The sequence below is a fragment of the Callithrix jacchus genome, chromosome 17, assembly GCF_049354715.1.
Source record: "Callithrix jacchus isolate 240 chromosome 17, calJac240_pri, whole genome shotgun sequence".
NCBI classification, from domain to species: Eukaryota; Metazoa; Chordata; class Mammalia; order Primates; family Cebidae; genus Callithrix; species Callithrix jacchus.
The window spans coordinates 54545546-54570203 of record NC_133518.1 but is presented as its reverse complement, the minus strand read 5'-3'; the positions used below and the strand labels follow the sequence as shown (position 1 = coordinate 54570203).

The window sequence follows — 24658 nt, the reverse complement described above, 5'->3', positions numbered from 1 at the left end:
ATACATACATAATGAAATTGGATACGTAGTAGTATTCTTTTGATAGTCTGTGGAAAGGAGGGCTCAAAGGGAGAGATTTTGTGTGAAGGTTTCATTAAATAGTAGCCCAAACAGAATTTTGCCATTATAAATTCCTAAAAATTTTAAAGTCAATCTAATTTTTAAAAAATGCCTTATTTCTGTAACAGATTTCATGATCATATAAAATTAAATACAGTTAAATATGGACCTGGCTTATATTTTGTTGATTTCTTTATGAATAATTTCACTGCTGATGTTCTTCCCTGAAGATGCTTGTTCCTCATTAATTTTCAGCTAAAATTTACTCAAGAACTGAGTAGGTTGAAAAAAATTATTTGTCTTAATGATATAAATTAATTCGACATGAGTTTATGGAATTTTCTGCACAAACATTGTCCAAGAAACAGTTTAGGACTTAAGAAGTCTGCTACTACATTTTTTATTTTAACACAGAATTCTGATTATTTTTGTTTTGTCATAAGGATTATTTTATATGATTCCACATGCAGGATTTTTTTTTCTTTTTCATTTTTACGCCTAGGAGAAGCTTTTCAAATGCTCAAAGTTGACTTACTCCCCTAAAAATGAATGTTTGCAACAAGGATTCTTAGTTACTTATAGAAGGTTGACTTCCTGATTTGTGTAAGATGAGCCTTATCATGAGCATGATAATATCTAGATGTCAGCTTTGAAATAAGTGTTTGAGAGAATGCTTAGTTTCTTCTGAATGATCCAAGTACAAATCATGTATAAAATTAACCATTGTACTTTTATAAAAAGCTATCTCAACTTACCTTTGAAAAAAATACCCTTTTTTTCCTTTGAGATGGAGTGTCTTGCTCTGTTGTCCAGGCTGGAGTGCAGTGGCACAGTCCTGGCTTACTGCCGGATTCAAATGGTTCTCCTGCCTCAGCCTCTTGAGTAGCTGGGACTACAGGTGTGCATCACCACACCTGGCTAATTTTTGTATTTTTAGTAAGGTGGGGTTTCACCATGTTGGCCAGGCTGATCTTGAACTCCTGGCCGTAGGTGATTCTCCTTCCTTGGCTTCCCAAAGTGATGGGATTACAGGTGTGAGCCATTGTGCCCAGCAGAAAAAATACTTATAATATTTTGTCAGTTTTAAGAGATAATATAGTTCAAGTAGCTATTTACAAAGGAAAAATACAATTTTAGATTAATTTAGTTCTTTTAAGTTCTGAATTAAAAAATTAACTTTTTACATTGGCCTCAGAGCTATACATTGGCTCCCCACCCCAGATTTTTTTCTGACTTCAATTTCTGCTACTCTTTTTGTTGCTCTGCTTTAACCTCACTGGCCGCCTTCTACCTCTGGGTCTTTGCGCCCTGTTTCCTTAGCCTTAAACCTTCTTCCTCAGCCACTTACACCCTGAACCTTTTCATGTCCTTGCTCAGATGTCACCTCATCAACGAGGTCTTCCTTGGTCACTACTACCTAATCTCCCCTCCTGTATTATCTTTTTTTCTAGTGCTTATTGTTATCTAACATCCTTTTTAAATAACTTGTTTACTGTCATTTTCTCTCCCCCAGAATGTAAACTCCAAGAAGGTGATTAGTCTGCTTTGCTTTCCTGGCATATTTATTTATAGTGCCTAGGATGGTGATTATAACAATATAAGTTTAGGCTGTGTCTTCTTTTCAGAAATTTGTTTACATTTTGTTCTGCTTCTCAAGTCTTTAATAGAAACGAGAATGGGAAAGGTGGGGATGGGTAGGAGTTAGGGGTTGAAGGGTAAGTGGAAAGGGAAAAAAGACGAAGACGAATGATGTGTCTCGAGTGAGTGCAACTCAGGTTCTCCCTTAGACTTTTTTTCTCTTTAGACTTACCAGTTAGGCTCTAATTTAAGAAAAATAAAATTACTTGAGTTTGAAGTAAAATTAGCTGGAGTAAAATCCAAGACTAGATTTCTGTTGAACTAGAACCTTAGCTTTCTACTTAAACACAACAAAAAATAAAGAAATAAACCAGGCTTTGTGTTGCCATGAAAGACACTACAGATCATCTGAATGGCACAATCTGTTGTGCCAAGGAGATTTGGATGCAGTCCTGACCTTACCTCTTAATACCTCCATGATCTTTTGAAGTTTATTTTCTCTCTGAGCCTCAACTTCTTCATCTAAAAAAAAAACTGGGAATAATATAAATTTTATAGCCTTGAAGAAGCAAATGAGATTATGTAATTAAGATACCTAGAAAAGTCCCTGGCATATAGTATTCAAAATTTTGTCTATTATTTTTTTAAGCAACCCTTTTCTTTTTTTCTTTCACTTTTTTGGTTCTGCCAAATAAATAAATTCCTTGATGTCAGGTATTATCTTCTCTGTGACTTTTAGACATGCTTTCTTAAAAATTCTCCCCTATCAGTTTTGAAGTTCAGTTATTACATTCTGAAATGATAAAAAGGAAGGTGTGACTTACCTACTGGAGAGAAATGAAAAGGAATTTATTTCCACAATCTTGAAAGACAAAGCTTGACAAAAACAGACTCCATATACTCTGGAGAAGTGTATTCATATGTTTTAAATTCTGGAATCAAGAAACAACCTTTAAAGCTTTATGTGATATAAATACCTTCCTGAACAGGGTAGGTATTTGCTCCCCTCAGCAAATTAGGAAGGGCTCATATAATTTGTGGATAACAGAGTTCTAACAAAAATATAGGTAGTAATCAGGGTGTGTACCTAACCTACAAAAGTTGACACTACGGAAAATAACTGCCATAGCCTCTTATAAAAATACCCTTTGGCATAATTCAGGAAGGAACCAGGAGAGGTTTGTTTTGTTGTTGTTGTTTGTTGGTTGGTTGGTTGGTTTGTTTTGAGACAAAGTCTCCCTTTATTACCCAGGCTGGAGTGCAGTGGCATGATCTCGGCTCACTGAAACTTCTGCCTACCAAGGACAAGTGATTCTCTTGTCTCAGCCTCCCAAGTAGCTGGAGTTACAGGCATGTACCTCCAGGCCCAGATGGTTTTTGTATTTTTAGTAGAGATGGGGTTTCACTATGTTGGCCAGACTGGTCTCAAACTCCTCACCTCAGGTGATCCGCCCACGTCAGCCTCCAGAAGTGCTGGGATTACAGGCATGAGCCACTACACCCAATCCAGGAGAGATTTTGAAATCTGAACTAGAAATCTGATCAGGAAGGAATTTTGGTTGGTGGATATTTCTTCAGTACATTCATGTTATATCTTTAGACTTATCAGTTAGGCTCTAATTTTAAATTCCCATTAACTCTTTAAATTAAAAGTTGATTGGCCAGGACTGTGGCTCATGCCTATAATCCCACATTTCAGGAGGCTGAGGCATGTGGATCACCTGAGGACAGGAGTTCGAGACCAGCCTGGCCAACATGGTGAAACCCTATTTATACGAAAAATACAGAATTAGCCAGGCATAGTGGTGAGCACCTGTATTTCCAGCTACTTGAGAGGCTGAGGCAGGAAGATCTCTTGTACTCAGGAGATGTAGCTTGCAGTGAGCAGAGATTGTGCCTCTGCACTCTATCCTGGGAGACAGAGTGAGATTCCACCTCAAAAAAAAAAAAAAAAAAAGTTGATTAAGACAGTTTTATAGAAGATATACTACACATTTTAGAAGTCAAGTATAAGCTAACTGGTAAAATCTATTTCCAGAGAATAGTAGGTTAGTACTGTTACTTAGATTTCCAGAATAGTAGGGTAGTAAAAGACTAATCGTATCCAAATTTTAGTTCAGAATAAATAGCAGAAGAAAAGTCTTCAGACAGTATATAGCACATGGACTTATAAGGGTCTGTGGAGATGCTCCAGGAGTTCTACTTAAATTTGGTTTGAATGTCATTGTTGCTGAGGCCCAAGTTAAACTCACTGCTACCCATAACCCTGATTTTAAACTCTGGATCCACTAAACAGCCTTTTAATGAATTTACAGTAAGTTGAGTTATAAATTAGAATTGAAACTAGATATTTGATCTGGTCAATTCTCTAGGTAAAGATGAGAAAAAATACATGAAGAGAAATATAGTCAACAAAATTAGGCTAATTTGTTTATAGTTAGTAATGAAAATTTAGTGTAGGAGTTTACACTTCATGTTAATTAACAATACCACATTATAATGGTAGGTATAATCTTAAGGAAGTAAATTTAGCAAAATGAAATAAACCTTTATATAAAAGTCATGTAAAATATAGTTGCATTATAGAAAAATCATGGTATGCTTTAGTAAGAACATATAATAAAATCAGTTGCTATAATTTTTTATTTTAGAAACTACAATGATATTCACAGCAAGCTGTATTCTCTAAATATATTTCTCTAACATGAAAAAATATAAAAAGATTGAGATTACTTTTCAGAGTCATTTTCTTCTATGTTCATATTTCAGGTTTTGATTATATCTATCTGACTTCTTATGATTAAAAATTAGGAAATAAGGACATTTATGTTTTCTTCAATTTGTTTTACTCTTTTGTTGCCTTGGCCCTTTGAGTGATGTGGAAAACCAGTGGAGAGTTCTGTTTGGGGTGGAATGACATGCTCCGACTTCTATTTTTAAAGATTCATTCTCTGGCATTGACTTCAAATTCTTGACCATTTAAGTCATATTTATCCTACTTTTTGTTATTTCTAGGTTTTTATCTTTAGTAGTTTTCCTTTTTTCCCCCAACTCAGATACTAGCTCTCTTAGTATCTTTACATTGTCTTATCTCTTCTTCCTTGTAACTTTTTGTTAAGGTCTCTTCTTCAGAGCTTAAATTCAGTGAAATTGTGTATGTAGAGTAGCTCATGAATTCATTCTCTTATTTTTTGGGATTTTTTTTTTTCCAACTGTATTTCTCCTAGTTTACTCTACTTTTGTCCTAGTCCTGTGCTGGATGCTTTGAGATTCTTATATATTTTTTAGGAATATGCCTCTTTTTACAACAGAAGGGAAGGGGGAAGAATGAGCATCTGTTAGGTTTGTTTCTTCAAATAACTCTCAAACCACAGGTGCATCCGTCCGTCCTTCCTTCCCTCCCTCCCTCCCTCCCTCCTTCCCTCCCTTTTATTTAACTTGTATTTTAAGTTCAGGGGTACATGCACAGATTTATTATATAGGTAAACTTGCGTCGTGGGGGTTTGTTGTACAGATTATTTTATCATCTATGTATTAAGCCTAGTGCCCATTAGTTATTTTTGCTGAACCTCTTCCTCCTCCCACCATCCACCCTATCTCTCCACCCTCTGATAGGCCCCAGTATCTGTTGTATCCCTCTATGTGTCCATATGTTCTTATCATTTAGTTTCATTTTTTTGTTGATGTACCACAGGTAGTTGGGCTGGCTCAGCAGCTTCTTAGATCAGTGGATTCTTAGGTAGTAATCTGCTGGTGATTGGCTGTTCCTCTCCCTCATCTCCAGCTGGGTGAAAAATTAATAAAGATGCCTTCTTGGTCTCTTCTTTAGCACTGCTCCACTTTGTTGTTATGCAGTGTGAGGTTAAGAGTTCTATAGGGGCTTTTCCTGTGAATTACCCAGACAGCTCTGTATCGTCTAAAAGATTTTTAGGGATTTTAAGACACAGCAGAGAAAAAGGAACAAATGGGACACACACTCAAACATGACCTTTTAGAGGACTCAATAACCTTCCCAAGATCTGAAGAAGCTTCACTTGACTCAGTGTCCTTCAGTTTGGTATATATTTCTCTGTTGTTGATAGAAATAATTCAGAGTTTGGTGTGTGGTTGTAACTGTCTCCTTTTTGTATTGAAGGTGATATCTCTTCTCATTCTGTTTTATATTTTGGTGACTTCTTTTAGAGTAAAATTACTCACTTTCTTTAACTTGCAGTCCAGAATTAAATTCATTGGAAACGAAATATTTGTACATGATAAAACTGTAAGATTTATGGATAAGAGGTATAATTTTTGGCATGGTGTCTGTAATCAAACAAGTGAATACATCCATAGAATCTATAGTAATACTAGAGTCCACTGAAATTAATGTTATAATTATTATGGAATGGGGTGAAATAGCAGCAAACACTGAGTGCTTATTACATTTCTAATACTGTTAAATTTAGCCATTTCATTAACCTCATTTTATCCTAAATTTGTGAAGGTATTACTATAAGAAAACTAAGGCATTTAGCTTTTAAACTTTCAAAGTTTTTGTATTGCTAGTAAAAGCTAGAGCCAGAATTCAGATCCAGGCAATCTGACTACAGAATCTCTGTTCTTCCTAATCCTGCCACAATCAGAATCTTTCTCTTTTCTTCCCACCATAAGGATTATTTACTGGCCACTGGGGTATAGATACTTTGGGTGCTTATTCACTTAATGCTTGCTTTCAAAGCAATATGGTTAGCAGTACTTCAGACCTCAGACTGCACCCAGCACATATTAAGTCCTTTATGACTGCATTGTGGAAGGCATTTGACAAAATACTATCCTTAATAGAAATATACTATCCTTAATAGAAAACACCATTCTGATTTTCCTGACATTATGAATGAAACCTAAAGTATGTGTCTCTTCTTTTTACTGCAGTGCTGGTGCATTAGTTTGCTGGGGCTGCTGTAACAAAGTGCTATGAACTGGGTGGCTTAAACAGAAATGTATATACTCAGAGTTCTAGAGGCTACAAGTCTGAGATCAAGGTGCTGTCAGGATTGGTTCCTTTGGAAGGCTGTGAGTGAAGGATCTGTTCAGGGTATCTATCTCTGACTTGTAAAATGTCTGTCTTTTCCCTTTATTTTTCCTCTGTCCATGACTTTTTTCAGATTTCTTGTAAGGACACCAGTCATACTGTACTAGGGTCCTCCCTAATGACCTCATTTTAGTTACCTCTGTAAAGATTCTATCTCCAATTAAAGTTATATTCTGAGGTGCCAGGGGTTAGTTGAACATACAAATTTTGGGAATGACACAATTCAACCCACAATAGCTGGTGTCCACAACACTCTTAAAAGATGCAATGCAGGCCAGATCTCAGCAATTTGAGAGGCCAAGGCAGGTGAATCACTGAGGTCAGGAGATCGAGACCATCCTGGCCTAACACAGTGAAACCCCATCTCTACTAAAAAAAAACACACACACACACACAAACATGTATGAAATTAGCAATAATTTTAATAGTACCTACTGTCAAGTTCCCAGCTACTCAGGAGGCTAAGGCAGGGGAATCGCGTGAACCTGAGACGTGGTGTTATCCCAGACCGAGCATAGAAAGTCAACACCAAGACAAAAGTATGCCAAATTGCAGGGTTTATTGCTGGCGATCATGGAGGACTCACGTCTCTCCAAACTGTGGCAGAGAAAAAAGGGTGACAAGACCTTTTTATACCCATAAAACCACCTTGGGAGTGGGGGTGAGGAGCCGGGGTGGGGATGAAAGGCTTCAGTCATTTCGAGGGCTAGTGGATTCTGTAAATCACCTCCTGGGCCTAGACGAGGGTTGGTGGGGGTGCTCCAGACATTCCAAGGGCCGGGGGACTTCTGTCATTCCGATTGTTACTTAAGTGGTTTACAGAAGTCAAGATAAACATTAGTTTATACATTGTCTGGGTAGGGTTACAGATCTTAGTTACTTATTTCAAGTTGCAGGAGCCAGGATGGAATTATCTTGGGCTGCTTATTCTGGTTATTACCAGTAAGCAAAAGCTAGCAACTCTGGCAGTTACTGATAAGAGAAGGTAAGCAGCTTTACCTCTTTGCATTCTGCAAAGTAAACTAGCATTTTTATTTACAGAAGCCAGGGTTAGCAGTCATTGTGAGGAGAATGGGGTAATTTATTTTTGGAAAACAGCTTTTGTCTTTTATAAAATGGCATTGCTCAAGTTCCAGCTATAGCACATTCCCCCTGTTCTTTTAATATGTATTAAATTTTTAATAGGTTTTTTTTGTTTGGCACAAGGGCCTATCGTTGGATCTCAGAACCATTAACTTGACTGAGTCAATGCTTTCTTGGATAAATTTGAGGAGCATGTTTAAAAGGCATGGTCCAAATGTTAACTTTAGGACTATTAACACTAAGGGTCCTGCTAATCTAGTGATCAGAGATGTTAGCCAGGGGGACCAGGAGAACAGTTTTTGGTACTGGCTTTCTGAGGTTTCTCTAAGGTGCTTTCTTGTTTCTACATTTTGTCTAACTATTGCAAGGCTGTCTTGGATAATTTCAGAATTATTTGCATAGAAGCAACATTGCTCACTGAGAGCTGCGCACAGTCCTCCTCCTTCCTTTAAGAACAACAGGTCTAATTCTCTCTTATTTTGTATACGTCGATGGTAAAGATGTTTTCCTTGTCCTACCTACTTATATATACTTGGAGACCTCAGATATGCCCTGTTGCCTATCCCCTATCTGGATACAGGAGTGTTATTTTGAGTGGGTTATAAGAACCAGTGTAGTAGGGGTTTGGGGGAGAGTCTCGGGTGAAAGAAATGAAACAGTCCCTGTTTGCAGTATATCCTGTTATAGTGGAGAGAGTCTCACAGCCCCAATGGGGGCAGAAGAACTCTTCTAAGTTTTTACAATTTTATCTCCTTTGTAGGGTAGACCCTGGGCATAGATATAGCCTTATAGTGTGAAGCTGTTTTTCGGCCTCTACGTTCTCACACTCTATCTCCTTTGCTTTCACTGCATTTCCCCGCCCCCATCTTCTTGTCTTCATTTGTCTTATAGTATTTACATCTAGGCTCTCGCTTAAGAGAGTGCAGATGGGATCTCTGAGAATGTACTCTAGGGTTAAGTTGATAAGGGTGGATACCTTTCTAGTTATAGAATTTTCTAGTTACAGATTCAGTGGATTCTTCAGTAAGGACCCACCGGTAATAGGTGGGAGTCAAGGGAGGGTCCCCTCTCAGTGGCTACCACAGGAATCAGGGGGGTAAGGAAAGTTACTGTGAGGAGCGCAAAAGTCTTAGCTTTAGGTGGTCTGCTGAAGCTGAGGTCATTCTCTATTGTGCCTCCCGGGGGGGCAGTCTTGACATGTGAGTGGTGAATCTAGGCAGTTAGTCTGTCTACTTTGATTGCCGTGGGGGTGACTAGGATCACAGTGTAGGGTCCTTTCTAGCAAGGAGTCAGGCCGGAGGTGGTGAATCTCTTTACTAGGACTTTGTCCCCTGGCTGGAAGGGGGTGTACTGGCTGGTCAGTGAGGTCCCCTGGGGTAGGTCGAGCTCCCCTGATGAGCAAGTACATCTGGGACTGAACAGACTGGAGTGCCTGCAAAGACTTAAGGAGTGTATGGTTATGGACTTCAGCATGTATGGTGTCTGCAGATTTGGGAAGTAAGGGAGGGGGCCTTCTAAACATAATTTTAAAAGGAGTAAAGCCTTTCTTATAGGGAGTACATCGGGTACGGAGGAGAGCAAAAGGAAGCAGGTTGACTTAGTTTTCACTGGTTTTTAGAATGAATTTTGTTAAAGTTTCTTTTATGGTCCAGTTCATCTTTTTAACCTGCCTTGAACTCTGGGGGCGACAGGCACAGTGTAGCTTCCAGGATATGCCCAGGGCCTTGGGTAGGCCCTGTGAAACTTGTGCCATAAAGGCAGGGCCATTATCTGATCCCAGTGTCAGGGGCAAGCTGAACTGAGGAACTATGTCCTGTAACAATCTTTTTGTTACTACTAGTGTGGTTTCTGACTTAGTAGGAAAAGCCTCGACTTATCTAGAGAAAGTGTCTACAAACACAAGGAGATATTTACAGCTGCACGCTGGAGGCTTTATTTCAGTAAAATATACTTTCTAGTGTTCCCCTGGGCTAATATCCCTAAGTCTTATTCCTGTCTGACTAGTCCTACTGCCTCCTGGATTTTCTCTGGCACATACATCACAACGAGTAGAAGTTTCCTTAATCATCTCGTGTAAATGTGGAATGTAGTATCTGGCCTTCAGCAGCTCAGTTAATTTTGTTTGCCTTAAGTGAGTAGCCTGGTGTATGTCCTTAACTAGAGCCTTCCTTAGAGCCTCGGGGAGCACAATCTTTGTGTCCGGTAGAGCTCACCGTCCTGTGGAATCTTGCCATCCCCCCTGTTCTTTTTTTTTTTTTTTTTTTTTTTTAATTTTTTATTGGATTTTAGGTTTTGGAGTACATGAGCAGAGCATGCAAGACAGTTGCGTAGGTACGCATATGGCAGTGTGCTTTGCTTTGCTTCTCCCCTTCACCCACATTTGGCATTTCTCCCCAGGCTATCCCTCCCCACCTCCCCCTCCCACTGGCCCTCCCCTTTTCCCCCCAATAGACCCCAGTGTTTAGTACTCCCCTTTCTGTGTCCATGTGTTCTCATTTTTCATCACCCGCCTATGAGTGAGAATATGCGGTGTTTCATTTTCTGTTCTTGTGTCAGTTTGCTGAGGATGATGTTCTCCAGACTCATCCATGTCCCTACAAACGACACAAACTCATCATTTCTGACTGCTGCATAATATTCCATGGTGTATATGTGCCACATTTTTCCAATCCAGTCTATTATCAATGGGCATTTGGGTTGATTCCAGGTCTTTGCTATTGTAAACAGTGCTGCAATGAACATTCGTGTACATGTGTCCTTATAGTAGAACGATTTATAGTCTTTTGGATATATACCCAGTAATGGGATTGCTGGGTCAAATGGAATTTCTATTTCTAAGGCCTTGAGGAATCGCCACACTGTCTTCCACAATGGTTGAACTAGTTTACACTCCCACCAACAGTGTAAAAGTGTTCCTTTTTCTCCACATCCTCTCCAGCATCTGTTGTCTCCAGGTTTTTTAATGATCACCATTCTAACTGGCATGAGATGGTATCTCAGTGTGGTTTTGATTTGCATCTCTCTGATGACCAGTGACGATGAGCATTTTTTCATATGATTGTTGGCCTCATATATGTCTTCTTTCGTAAAGTGTCTATTCATATCCTTTGCCCACTTTTGAATGGGCTTGTTTGTTTTTTTCCTGTAAATCTGTTTGAGTTCTTTGTAAATTCTGGATATCAGCCCTTTGTCAGATGGGTAAACTGCAAAAATTCTTTCCCATTCTGTTGGTTGCCGATTCACTCTAGTGACTGTTTCTTTTGCTGTGCAGAAGCTGTGGAGTTTCATTAGGTCCCATTTGTCTATTTTGGCTTTTGTTGCCAATGGTTTTGGTGTTTTGTTCATGAAGTCCTTGCCTACTCCTATGTCCTGGATAGTTTTGCCTAGATTTCCTTCTAGGGTTTTTATCGTGCCAGGTCTTATGTTTAGCAAAGTTTTCTTCCTCAGGCGAGTACCTTGGGGTAGGAGGCAGGTTTGGGGCTGGCAGAGTCACAAGAAGAGTCAGAGGTTTTACTGGCCCCAAGGCTGCCTGTCTGGCTTGCAGGTCAGTTTCTCTATTTCTGCTTGCCTCTGATGAATTTCTCTTCTGGTGTCCTTTGCAGTGTATTAATGCCACTGCCTTGGGCTTCTGTATAGCTTCTAGCAGAGCTAGGATTTCTTCTTTGTTTTTGATGATTCTTTTCTCTGAGGTAAGCAGCCCTCTTTCTTTATAAATGGCTCCATGTACATGGGCCATAGAAAAGGCATATCAACTATCTGTGTAGATATTGACAGTTTTTCCGTCTGCCCAGTCTAAGGCCTTTATCAGAGCTATGAGTTCTGCCTTCTCGGCTGAGGTCCCATGTGGGAGAGCCTGGGCCCAGATAACCCACTTTAGGGTGACCATAGCTGCCCCAGCGTACCTGACTCTGTTGACCATGAAACTGCTGTCATCTCTATACAGTACCTCTTCTGGGTTCTGCAGGGGAACATCGGTGAGGTCCGGTCAAGCAGCGTGGAGGACATCTATAGTTTGTTGGCAGTCATGTATGGACTCCTCTGGCTCGCTGTCAGGGAGCAATGTGGTGGGGTTTAAAACTGTAGTCTTTAAAAATTTTATGTGGGGCCGGTCTAAAAGTAAGGCTTGATGTTGAACTATGTGGGCGTTTGATATCTATTTTCCCGGGGCTCCACGGAGTAGTGACTCCACTGTGTGGGGAGCTACTAAGTTTAACTCCTGCCCTAAGGTCAGCTTGTCTGCTTTCTTGACTAATAGGGCTGTGGCTGCCACCGCTCTTAGGCAAGACGGCCATCTGGAGACTACAGGGTCAAGTTTTTTTGAGAGGTAGGCAACTGGCCGGGACCAGGGTCCCAGAGTTTGGGTGAGCACCCCCTTAGCGACTCCCTGTTTTTCATGCAGAAACAACTGGAAAGGTTTAGAGATGTCTGGCAAGGCCAAGGCTGGGGCTGCAGTCAGGGCAGTCTTGAGCTTGTCAAAAGCCCGTTGCTCTACTTCTGTCCATGTCAAAGGCTGATTTTCTCCGGTGCAGGCATACAGGGGCTTGGCTATCTCGGTAAATCCTAAAATCTATAGCTTGTAGTACCCTACTGCCCCGAGGAATTCTCGAACTTGGCATTTCGTGGTGGGGGTGGGTATTTGCAGTACTGCTTGGATTCGGCTGGGTACCAGTGCCCGGTTGCCCTTCTTTATAATATAGTCCAGGTAAGTAACTTTCAGCTGGCAGAGTTGGGCATTTTTAGCTGAGACCAGGTACCCCAAAGTCTGTAGGGTCCTTAGTAATGACTGGGTGGTCTCTTTACAGTCCTCCGGGGTTTTTGTGGCCAAGAATAAGTCATCCACATATTGGAGGAGGGTACACCTTGGGTGTTCAGCTCAGAAGGCCACAAGATCTTGGCTCAGCGTCTCATTAAACAAAGTGGGGGAATTTTTAAAACCTTGGTGCAGCCTCTCTGCTGGATTTCTGGTCCCCATGAGTTAACTCGGGTTTCCTGGAGTGTTGCTATCACTGCCTTAGTAACTCTCTTGTCTTGCTTGGCCTCTAAGGTTTCCCTATTGTTAAAAACTATTTGGACAATCTCCAACAGCTGAGCTAAATTTATTCCTCAAAACTTCTCTAATTTTTGCAAATTTTATTAATTTTTATGTCTGGGGCAGATTGGGAAACAAAAGCCAGATTGATGGCCCGCTGATTTTCTGGAGCCTCAGGGTCAGTAGGAGTGTAGGTGCGGTAGGCGTCCTATAGGTGCTTAAGGAAAGCAGCTGGGGACTCCTGTGGACCCTGGGTCACAGTCCTTAACTTGGAGAGGTTGGTAGGTTTTCGGGCTGTCCCCCTAACCCCCTCTAACAAGTACCGGTGAAAATTGTTCAAGGCCTGCATGCCCGCTGGGGTGTTTGGGTCCCATTGGGGCTTGGTGGAAGGGAAAATTTCATTAATTTGTTCCTGGCGGTGTTCTGATCTTCCTCCCGTCCTAAGTATTGCTTCATGGGCTTCTTGTCTAATTCTACTCCTCTCCTCTGTGGTGAACAAACTCAGTGATAATTGTTGGCAGTCATTCTAAGTGGGGCGATGAGTCTGCAGTACAGATTCTAAGAGACCTGTCAAAGTCTGGGGCTTCTCAGAGAACGGGGGATGTTGAGCTTTCTGACAGAACTTACTCTATTGTAAAACCCCTCTACTACCTTAAGATCCCTAGCCTCCCAGCACAACCTCCTCCTGGGGAACTTTCTGTCTCAGCAGGTTTCTAACCCTCCCCCTCTCGCCATGTTAGTAGTTCCCCAGCCCTCCCAGGAACTATTAAACTCAGCAATTCCCTAGCCCCTCCCCTCCTGCACAGCCCTTCACACTGGAGGCATTTGCCGGCTTGCAGGCCATAAAAATCCCTTTTGCCACGCCACGGGTGCTGTGTGCTAATTTTGGGTACAGCCCAGCAGATTTTCCCTTGCTCTTAATAAAGCTTGAGCCAGCACTTGGTGTTTTGGCTCTCTCTTTAATTTCTATCACTTTCCAGTTATATAAGTCACTTGACAAGAAGGGGATGTGAACAAAGAATGGGCAACCCCAATTGTCTTCTCTTGTTGGGGGCGCCTCTTGGAGAGGAAGGACTGCTAGTGGGTGTGGGGCCTTGCTGCGGGTGTGCAGGGGGGACAAGGTTTAGTTACTAGTACCGCCGAGGGGGTACTGAGGCCCTGGTTCAGAGGGCATTAAGTAGGTTGGAGGTAATTCCTGATCCTCCACTGGGGTGGGGATAATGGCTGGCCCAGAAGGGGCTTTCTTTGGGCTGGCTAACATGACCTGAAGTCTAGCTTGTTTTGTGCAGCGTTTCAGTCACGGCGGGATTGTTGGAGTAAATTCAGCTATCGGTTAATGTATAGAAATTGATTAGGGTGTCCAGGAGTTTCTGCGACCATTTTCCATACAGCCTGGGTAATTTTTTTTGAGTCGTAGGTCCCAGTGTCAGGCCACTTAATTCTAAAGGATGACTACTCTAGTTTAGATAAAAAGCAGAGTTCTCTAGGGGTTAATTTTATGCTATATTGAACTGAAAACTTAACTTCGAAGTTGGCTGTCATGCATTGGAGAGAGGGGTACAAGGCCGGGAGCTAGACGACCCCATTTTATTTTTCCTTCAGTTTTTGAATTTTCCCCTAAGAGATTTTACCAATTTGAGACTGGCTTCACTGAGGATTTGAATTAATAACTTTGTAGTTGCGGGTTTTACATTTTAACTATTATGTTAACAAGTAACTTGCATTATAAAGAGTTAGAAAGCTATTTTTAAAGCTAGATTTTAGATGCAAATACTGCACCCTGAGGCAGTGTGGCCTGCCTGAAAGCCGGTGGGGCTGGCGACTGAGAGAGAAAGGAAAAAACCGCTTTTTGTGTCAGTTTAAAAACTGAGCTCTAAGCCCCTGGGCTGGCTGCGAGTTCCTTACCCCTGCAGCTTTTGGTCACCTTGACACAGGTACTTTAAAAAGCATTAAATTCCTGTCTCCCTATCTCTCTCTTCTTGCCCTTTTTTCTTTGTCTCCGTCTCCTCTCTCCTCTTTCTTCTTTCCCTCTCTTACTTTCTTATTCTCTCTCCTCTCTCTTCTTCTCCTCTCTTACTTTCTCTTTGTTCTCTGTGTCTTTTGACAGAAGAGACAATTACTCCTTTTTTTACCCTAAACGGGCAAAGAGGGGTGGTAGTTTCTTATTTAAAGTTTGATTCTCTAAAATGGAGAAAAAAAAACTACACCTAAGTTATCGAGGGCAGAATTTTCTCTCAGATATGGAAAAAGGAAGAATGAGGCCTCAATGATAGTATAAGAAGAAGAAAAGGAAAGAGAACAGAATTATTCCTAGAGGTGTAAACTCAATTAGAGTTTCTTGAAGTCAGTGGTCACTTAGCCAATGGAGAATATTATCCACTTCAAGAATAACAGGTCTAAACTACTGTTTTTCAGCTAACAGGAGTATAATAAAACTGACAAATTTACAGATGAGATAGGACCACATACAAGAGTGACAGACAAAGGGTGGGAGCCTCCCAGAAGGGGGGCTAATCAGTTGCCTGCCTGGCCACATTCCCAGAGGAATGTTTCAGGGGCATCTTGGCTAAGGTGTACCTGTATAATTCCCAGGCCTGGTCACCTCAGGATGGAAGTCCGAGTAGGACAGCTATGAGGTGAATCACCGTTATGCCTTATGATGCTCCCGTGGAACCTCAGGTGAAGGCCCACTCAAGCCCTGTAGCTTTTCAGCCGTGGGACTACATATATACACACTCACTCACTCACACTGAGGTTACGGAAAACAATCGAATGCTGACACCCACTATGCCAGCTACTAGAAGGCTGTGAATGCTGACACCCACTATGCCAGCTACCATAAGCTGACCCACTATACCAGCTACCCGATGCTGATACCCACTATACCAGCTACCAGAGGCCTCAAGCAACGTCTCGATGATGCCTGCCTGGTCAGAGTTGCAATGACTCGTCTGTCCCCTGACTCAGGCCCTTCCTTTGAACTAGTTCCCAGATTCTAAACCAAACTTACCTCCGGAGGCTTTTAGTACCCTGAAGAATTTTGGGTGAGTGTCGGCTGGGCGGGCGCTCTTCCTCTGTGGTGGCACTCTGGGGCCCTGGGACAGCTCAGGGGGCGCCTCCCCTAGAGGCTTCCAAGGTGGGAGCAGCCGCCCGGGCGAGACTCTGAGATGGCTTTTGTCTGGTGATGAAAAATAGAATATCTCGGTGGGACCTCCAAATGTTATACCGGACCGAGCATAGAAAGTCAACACCAAGACAAAAGTATGCCAAATTGCAGGGTTTATTGCCGGCGACCACAGAGGACTCAACGTCCCTCCAACCTGTGGCAGAGAAAAAAGGGTGACAAGACCTTTTTATACCCGTAAAACCACCTTGGGAGTGGGGGTGAGGAGCCGGGATGGGGATGAAAGGCTTCAGTCATTTTGAGGGCTAGTGGATTCTGTAAATCACCTCCTGGGCCTAGACGAGGGTGGTGGGGGGTGCTTCAGACATTCCAAGGGCCAGGGGACTTTTGTCATTCCGATTGTTACTTAAGTGGTTTACAGAAGTTAAGATAAACATTAGTTTATACATTGTTTGGGCAGTATTAGAATCCACAGATCTTTAGTTACCTATTACGAGTCGCAGGAGCCAGGATGGAACTAACTTGGGGTGCTTATTCTGGTTATTACCGGTAAGCAAAGGCTAGCAACTCTGGCAGTTACTGATAAGAGAAAGTAAGCAGCTTTACCTCTTTGCATTCTGCAAAGTAAACTAGCATTTTTATTTACAGAAGCCAAGGTTAGCAGTCATTGTGAGGAGAATGGGGTAATTTTATTTTTAGAAAACAGCTTTTGTCTTTTATAAAATGGCATTGCTCAGGTTCCAGCTATAGCACAGTGGAAGTTGCTGTGAGCCGAGATTACACCACTGCAGCTCCAGCCTCGGTGACAGAGGGAGACTCCAGGGGTGGGTGGGAGGGGGGGGTGAAAGATACAATGTAGCAACTATGTTTTTCAGTATTATAGTTGTAAAAGTGGAAATGTAATTGATGTCTACTCCCAGCCTGAAAACAGAATCTGAAGCTTTTGCCACTGCACCCACTCTTAGGCACCCAAAGAAAAGCATTGTTGATAGCTTGGGAAGAGGGATGAAAGTACTTGGCTTCTGGCCCAGCTCACTGGTTATGGACTATCTCCTCTGTGATTTAGGAGCAGAGAAGAAAACAATTCTCTGCATAGTTTTGGAAAATGATTTGTGAGACTATTCATGACTGTTACAAAGATGTATGAAATTAGCAATAACTTTAATAGTACCTACTGTCAAGTTCTTAGCCAAGATCAGAGATTGGCTTTTTCTGCAATGGGCCAGATACTATTTGCAGGCCATACGGACTCTGGCAACTACTCGACTCTTTTGTTTAATGAAAACTACCTATTTAATATTTAAATTGAATAGACATGGCTGTGTTCCAGTAAAACTTTACAAGTTAGGTGGCTTGCAGCCTGTGGGTGGTAGTTTGAAGACCCCTAACCTAGAGTATAAAGATACTACCTCATCTACTTAATGTTAAAGTAGAGTGAGGTGTCTTAGTCCTTTGGGCTGCCATAACAGAATATCACAGACTGAGTGACTTACAGACAAATTTTTCTCAGTCCTGGGGTCTGGGAAAATCGTGATGCCAGAATATTTGGTATCTGGTGAGAGCCAACTTCTTATTCATAGCCAGCAGTCTTTTTAGTATAACCTCATACAGCTATACTAAGAGGGAGCTCTCTTAGGCCACTTGTATAAGGGGATTAATCCCATTCACTTCCCTCAAGACTTAATTACCACATAAAGGACCTCACTTCCTAATATCATGACATTGGGGTTGGGATTTTAACATAAATTTTGGAGGAATGCAAACATTCAGACCATTCAAGGTTAATAAGTATGAAATAATTTATTCCAAATAGGTTAGAATGTTGTAACTGGAAATGGATCATAAGAATGATTTAGCACAATTCTCTATTTTACAGGTACAGTTGACCCTTGAACAATGTGGAGATTAGGGGCACTGGCTCCCTCAACCCTAACCCCAAAGGAACTTTGAATATAAACTTGACTCCCTAGAAACTACTAATAGCTTAATGTTGACCAAAGGCCTTACTAATAGCATAAACAGTTGATTAACACATATTTTTTATATAATATGTATTATATACTGTATTCTTGCAATAAAATGAAAATACCAAGAAAAGCATAAAACATATTTACTGTGTATCAAATGGAAGCAGATCATCATAAACATCTTCATCTTTGTCATCTTCACATTGAATAAGGTGAGGAGGAAGAGGAGGGCTTTCTGTTTCGTGTTGCAGAGATGGAAGAAAATCTACGTATAAGGGGACTTCTGCAGTTTGAAGCAGTGTTGTTTAAGGGTCAGCTGTAATTGAGGTTCAGAAATGAAAGAATTGGCAGAACTTAGTGACCAATTAGATTAGGAGAAAATAAGTGAATTACTTATCTTGCAGAATGAGATATAGAGTCAAATGGGATACTCCTAATGAAGTTGTTGACTGTAGAACTCTACAGAAACAGAGTGCCCTTTGTTTAAATCTGCAGCCCATCCTGACCCCCTCCCATCCACACATATTGATATCCACCTCCCCCTCACCTCACCACATACACAGCATGGGAGGCAGGAATTATGATTAGGAAAAGGAAGATCCAGGCCCCAGGAAACAGTTCCAGGTCACATAGCCAAGTGGTTATAGAACTATTATGAGATCACAGATCTCTCCTGCTCCAGTGTTCTTCCACTAACCCTTAACTGTGTCTTTACAAGGTCAGACCTCTCTTCAACTGCATTGCTGTCTAGAGCCCTAGACTAATGTAAGTAAGTAAATCAGGTTGTTTCTGTTGTTTAATTTATGGTTTATCTCCAAATAGCTAGACATTTAATTCTAGATATTTTGCCTTAAGGAACCTTTTCTTTTATAAAACTATTGTTTTTAGAGTGCACACTTTTATATGGGTGAATCATTACATGAAAAGATTGGGTGACAGGAAACTGGTTAGCTGGATTTTTCTATATAATCTAACTGTGGTATGAAATGGATACAACCTGTTTAGGTGATCCTGCAGTTGATTTTTAGTTTGTGTTATTTATTGCATATAATATCAGAAACCCAATCACATCTCTACTCTAGAAAGGTGAATCTGAATTCAAATAAATGTGTGAGTGTAAGTTCTGGCTGCTTATTTATCTGAAAAGAAGTTCAGTTGGTATACATGGATTTGTGAGGGACAAGGAAAGACATGTAAAGAAAATACTGATTATACAGTTGGACATAACCATTTTGAATTTAATGAGATGTGCTTCTGGCACATAAGTTTTCTGTAAATATTGGTTTATACTACTCACTGATTATATCTTCCTTAAATTGCTGTGTGTATTGTCTTTTGTTTCTTAGCAGTGCTTTTTCACACCACAGGTTCTGCCAGTAACCTAACTTCACCAAATGACATGGGACTGCTATTTTATAATCTTTTCTGTCTAATGAGTAGGAAATAGTAAAGAAATAATCTTTCTTGGTTACTTAAGATCATCCTTATAAACCACAAATACTATCTTCTGCCATGTAGAGAACATGTGATTAAGCCACCAGAGGCTGTTAACATTTTATTTTATTTCTCTCTACAAAGACTGATTTTGTTTTAAGTGAGTATGATTTCTCCCTTCCTCCCCTTCATCTCCATCCTCATTGTTAGCTGTTGTGGCTGGTGTTTAATACTCCAACTAGCTGTTGAACTAGTTAACTATATACTGGAAATGTCTTTTCCATTTCTAGAATGAATTTATAGTTTAATGTGTATATAAATATATAGATAACTTTGGAGTGTTCTGTGTAGAACAGAACTCTGTTTACCTTTAGACAGCCCCCTGACATGAACTCTGGGAATCTGAACCATCTGAAGTGTGCAGATATGTTTGTGGCTTTTATACTATTTTTCATTTTATAGGAACACAGCCAACTACTGCTCTTGTAGTGTACATTACTGTATCGTATTTTATATGTTTATATTGTAAATCACATATTAGTTAACTAACGTGGATGGGGGAATATTGATTAATTGGTGCCCTCAGATATAGCCCTGATTTCTCATATAGTTTACCTGTATTTTCCAAGGAATTAAAACATTTGATTAGGCTCGTAGAAGAAATGCATGATTTAATGAAAGAGTATGATCCCATTGTGCTAGTCTTTCTGAAGATAAAAGTGTATTTGGAATAAAAAGAAGACAAATTTTTAATCAAATTAGTAACAAGTAGCAGTATGATATATCCTCAGTCAGCCATTGGGGATTCTTTTTTGTAATTATGTGATTTGATAAATAAATTTGGTTATTACAGGTAAAGAGAAAGAAAGACTAATTATTGTAACTTAAAATGACACAATAAGACCAGCAGCATTTTTTACTTTAGTCTCCCAAATACACCATTCAATCTTCATGAAGTTGTATATTTAATAAACCATCTCCAAAAGAAAGAAAAAACTATCTTCACCGTATTCCTAGTTACTTTTCTATTTTTTTCTTTGCACCTGACACGGACCAAATTCTTGGAATATTTTGTGACCATTCCTTTTCTTCTTCCTTAAATATATTTCAGTTTTGTTTAAAAATTGGTAAATAATGTACACATTTAAAGGTACAATATAAAGTTGCATTGCTACTCTAGTACCTGCCATATGCCCAGTTTTCAGTGTGCCCCCCCCACCAACACAAAAGTGTATAAGCACTCCAACTTGTTAATATCTTAGCATTCCTATTGGATTTCTTTATGCATATTAAGCAAATACAGTAGTTCCCCCTTTTGAGGAGGTATGTTCCAAGACCCTCAAGTAGATCCCTGAAACCTCAGATACTATTGGACCCTGTATACCATGCACAAGTTTATTTTTCCCCCTGCAGAATTTCAGATAGATTTGTTCTTACTGTATATCTTAGCAACATCAGCATGGTGATGATGATTGAGAACTTACACCTTTTTGCTTAAAGGAAGCATTTTACTGCTTCTTTTGGCATATTTGAATTTCTGGCATCACTACTCTTGCACCTTGGGGCCATTACTAAGTAAGGTAAGGGTTACTTGAACACAAGCATTGTGATACCATGATTGTCAATCTGATAATCAAGAAGGTCCAGTAAGGAAAGAGTGGATGGCATATGCAAGATATGATGGACAAAGGGATGATTCACATCCTGGGTAGATGGAACAGAATGGTGCCATATTTCATCACGTTACTCAGAACAGTGAGCAATTTGAAATTTAAAAATTATTTATTTCTGGAATTTTCCATTTATATGTGACTGGGTAGCATACTGTGAAAAGGGAAACAAGGGAGGACCATTGTGTGATAAGATAAAAATACTAACCACTTCCTTATTCTACATAAAAGTAAAGCATATTAGTTATACAACTACTGCTTTTTTACTTTTTGTTCTCAGATCTTCATCAGCACATAGAGAGTCTCCTCAGTTCTTTGTGACAGCCACCTTCTATCTGCTTTTTTTTGAGACAGATTCTCACTGTCTTGCCCAGGCTGGAGTGAATGGCGCAATTTCAGCTCACTGCAATCTCTTCCTCCTAGGTTTAAGCGATTCTTGCCTCAGCCTCCCTGGGTTACCAGCATGCGCCACCACGCCTGACTAATATTTGTATTTTAAGTAGAGACGGGGTTTCACCATGTTGACCAGGCTTGTCTTACACTCCTGATTTCAAGCAATCTGCCCACCTCAGCCTCTACAAAGTGCTAGGATTGCAGCCATGATCCCCCGTTCCCTTCTATTCTACTGCTGATTAATACCTTGAATCAGACTTCTCAGCATCCCTCATGAGACCTCATTTCTTCTTTGCCTTTGTTGATTCAGGATACTGTCTGTACTGGGTGTCTGTGTTGATACCCTTTGGTCCTTACTGCCAGAGCTTTCCTTTCTACTGTGTATAGATATGTATGTGCAGGTAAATATAAACCTGTAGATAGAGGCACACTGCTTAAAGAGAACCATTGAAGTCCTAAGCAAGTAAGTGGGAAAAACGAAAGACACTAGCTTCCGTATCTCTCCTTCACTATTGCTAGCGTTCCAGCTTCCAGCTGGCAAACATTTCCAGTGTGTGTACTTTCTACATTCTGTCTTCTACCCAAAACAAACGTTGGCATTACTATGATTAGGCAATCTGTGTTTTAACCATCTTGGGTTTCACAGTGCCTGGCAGATAGTTGTCCAAATGTTTATTACATGATAAGTGATGCTCTCTGGATAGTTCTTTATTTTGCTTATTTCCTTTCCTTCTCCCATAGCCTAACTCTGAGCATTCTTCAAAACTCTCTAATTGGCTCTTGATTCTTTGTGTCCTCACTGTCTCTGCCCACAGAGAACTTGGCTACTCTCAGTATCCCAACTGCTACATTTCTGGATGTTTCCTACATCTTAATTTCATTTTATTTTCTAGACTTAAAGTATACCTATAACATATTTGCTGTTATGTACTAGGTACACTTACTATATGTTAATCTTTATAACAAAATACTATTAAATTTGTTTTATAGATGAAGAAACTTGGGTTTGAAGGGATAACACAACTACTTAGGGACCCAGAGCAAGTAATTATTGAAGGCATTACATGAAGTCACTGGACTTGATTATTTCCTGACTCCTCACACACAAAAACCTAGAAATAATGTAAGCATTAGGAAGTATGAAGCTTTGTTTCTGTTACAGTTTACTCTGATATTGGGCTATTTTCTGTACCTGTATATCATCATTTAGAAAATGAGTTATTTAGGATTTTAGATAGAAATCTAGGGTTGCTTACAGGATAGGATCTGTCAGCCAGTTCTGTATTTCCAAGAGCCACAGCTGTTCTCTACTTAGATATATTAATAGAATTATCCTACCATGCATGTGCTCCTTTTATTTGGTTAGGATTTAAATACTAAATCAGTGGATTTTATATAGGAGATAAATTATTCCCTCCCCAAATAATGTAAATTTTTTTTGTCTTAATGTGTTTGTATTCTGTTAACGTTCATTTTTGTCCATTGACTTAATGATTTTTAAACAACTGTACAGAATTTATTTGTTTAAAAAAATTTATTTCTTAAGCTTTAGGTATATAACCCAGAAAGACATGAGTTGGTTCACTTCAATTATTTTAAGTCTATAACCATTGTATCTATCTTATATAATAACTTTATAGTATTAATGTGTTTTTAATCATGGCTGGAGAACTATTTTGATATTATTATCTTAACCTTACAGCATGATATATTCATTAGTAAAGAAATGTAATGAAGACTTTAGAATAGTCTACATTTTATCTCTAAGTATATTCTTATATTCTTTTTTTTTTAACACACATTCTAAAGTGGGGTCTGATTTTTACCTTGGATATGCTCTGTATAAAGGTGGCTTTTCTAACCTATATATAAAATGATGTTTATTTTGTTTTAAATAAAAAGCTAAGACTTTATTGGATAATTATATCAATTTCAAAGGCTAATTTTGTTTTCTAATGTAAGGATAATTTTATCACCAGAAAGTATTTTTTCGATTGTCATTTAACCGATTTGGATTATATACAACTATTATTTCAGGAGATTTATTTAAAACATTTTATGTACAATATTTCAATTTATTTTTTTCTTTTTGTTGCAGGAGCTAGAGTTAATGCCAAAGACAGCAAATGGTTGACACCTTTACACAGAGCAGTTGCATCTTGTAGTGAGGTATGAAATTTCTCTTAGTAAATATATTGTATATGAAAACATTAAATAGGCATGCCTGTAAATCCATATTCAAATGCTATGTTTTCAAAAGAAGGGAAAGCTACTGAGATACCTAGATTGGTCATTTCACTTTAGAATTTGTACAAACCAAGTTAATCATTTCATTTCTTCTTTTGTTTATAAGGCCTCTTGCAGTCTGAAGTAGCAGAGAATAAGAAACCCTATCTCTGTCCCTTCTACAAGAGAAATCATTTTTCTGTCCTATATAATCTTCCTCAAGGCTTTTCTCTACTGGTTTACAGTAGTCTGTTACAAAGATTTCACTGATTGTGATCAAGAAATAATTTCATCAGTATATAATAATTAACTGAAATGTTACTTAGCTAAACACTGAAATTAGTTTCAAAACTAATTACATATTTTACTGGTTACAAATATAAAACTTTAAAATGTGTGAGAGGGATTACAAGGAAGAATAGTTTCTTCTTGTTTACAGCTCTGTATGTTGTTTGCTTGTCAAGATAACTGACACTTTTAGAAAATGTTTATTATTTGCAAAGTATTTTTGTATTTTTCATATCTTTTAGTCCTAAGGATATCTTTCTAAGATAAATGTCTCGAGGAAACTATATAGTTAATGATTCATGAAAAACTACTCAGCTGGTAAATGATAGAGAGGGGACAAAAACCTGGATCTCTTTTTTTTTCCCCCTTGCTATTTTACTTTATAAAGTGTATTTGGTGCTTTTCTAAAATGCATTGTGTCCAAAGCACCCCTTTTGCCTGCTTTACAATAGTTGTAGCTTGTTGCAAAGCTTCAAAAATAATTTAAAATTCAAAAGTATGTGATAGTATAAGTTTATGTTCATCTAGTTTTACTTTTTTTTTGAGACGGAGTTTTGCTCTTGTTACCCAGGCTGGAGTGCAATGGCACGATCTCAGCTCACCGCAACCTCTACCTCCTGGGTTCAGGCAATTCTCCTGCCTCAGCCTCCTGAGTAGCTGGGATTACAGGCACGCACCACCGTGCCCAGCTAATTTTTTGTATTTTTAGTAGAGACGGGGTTTCACCATGTTGTC

The 24658-nt window shown here is 39.6% G+C and overlaps 1 protein-coding gene and 1 long non-coding RNA gene across 22 annotated transcripts in view; one reads left to right on the top strand and one right to left on the bottom strand.

Annotated features, from left to right (window-relative positions):
- Window positions 1-24658, top strand: part of ANKRD28 (ankyrin repeat domain 28) — a 208642-nt gene that overhangs the window by 101835 nt on the left and 82149 nt on the right. For 11 of the 21 annotated variants that reach the window (XR_013528648.1, XR_013528652.1, XR_008477485.2 and 8 more), the window contains one exon: window positions 23508-23578. The exons of the other annotated variants lie outside the window; for them this stretch is intronic. Coding sequence is in view for 6 of the 11 variants with exons in the window: in XM_035278351.3 (XP_035134242.1) it covers window positions 23508-23578 (71 nt within the window). In the remaining 5 variants the exon portion in view is untranslated. The remainder of the gene's footprint in view (window positions 1-23507; window positions 23579-24658) is intronic. 21 annotated transcript variants of the gene reach the window in all.
- On the bottom strand, window positions 11695-18550 carry LOC144579935 (uncharacterized). Its single transcript, XR_013528660.1, has 3 exons — window positions 18472-18550; window positions 18060-18228; window positions 11695-11838 (listed from the first exon to the last, which is right to left on the bottom strand). It is a non-coding gene; the product is annotated as an uncharacterized LOC144579935 (long non-coding RNA).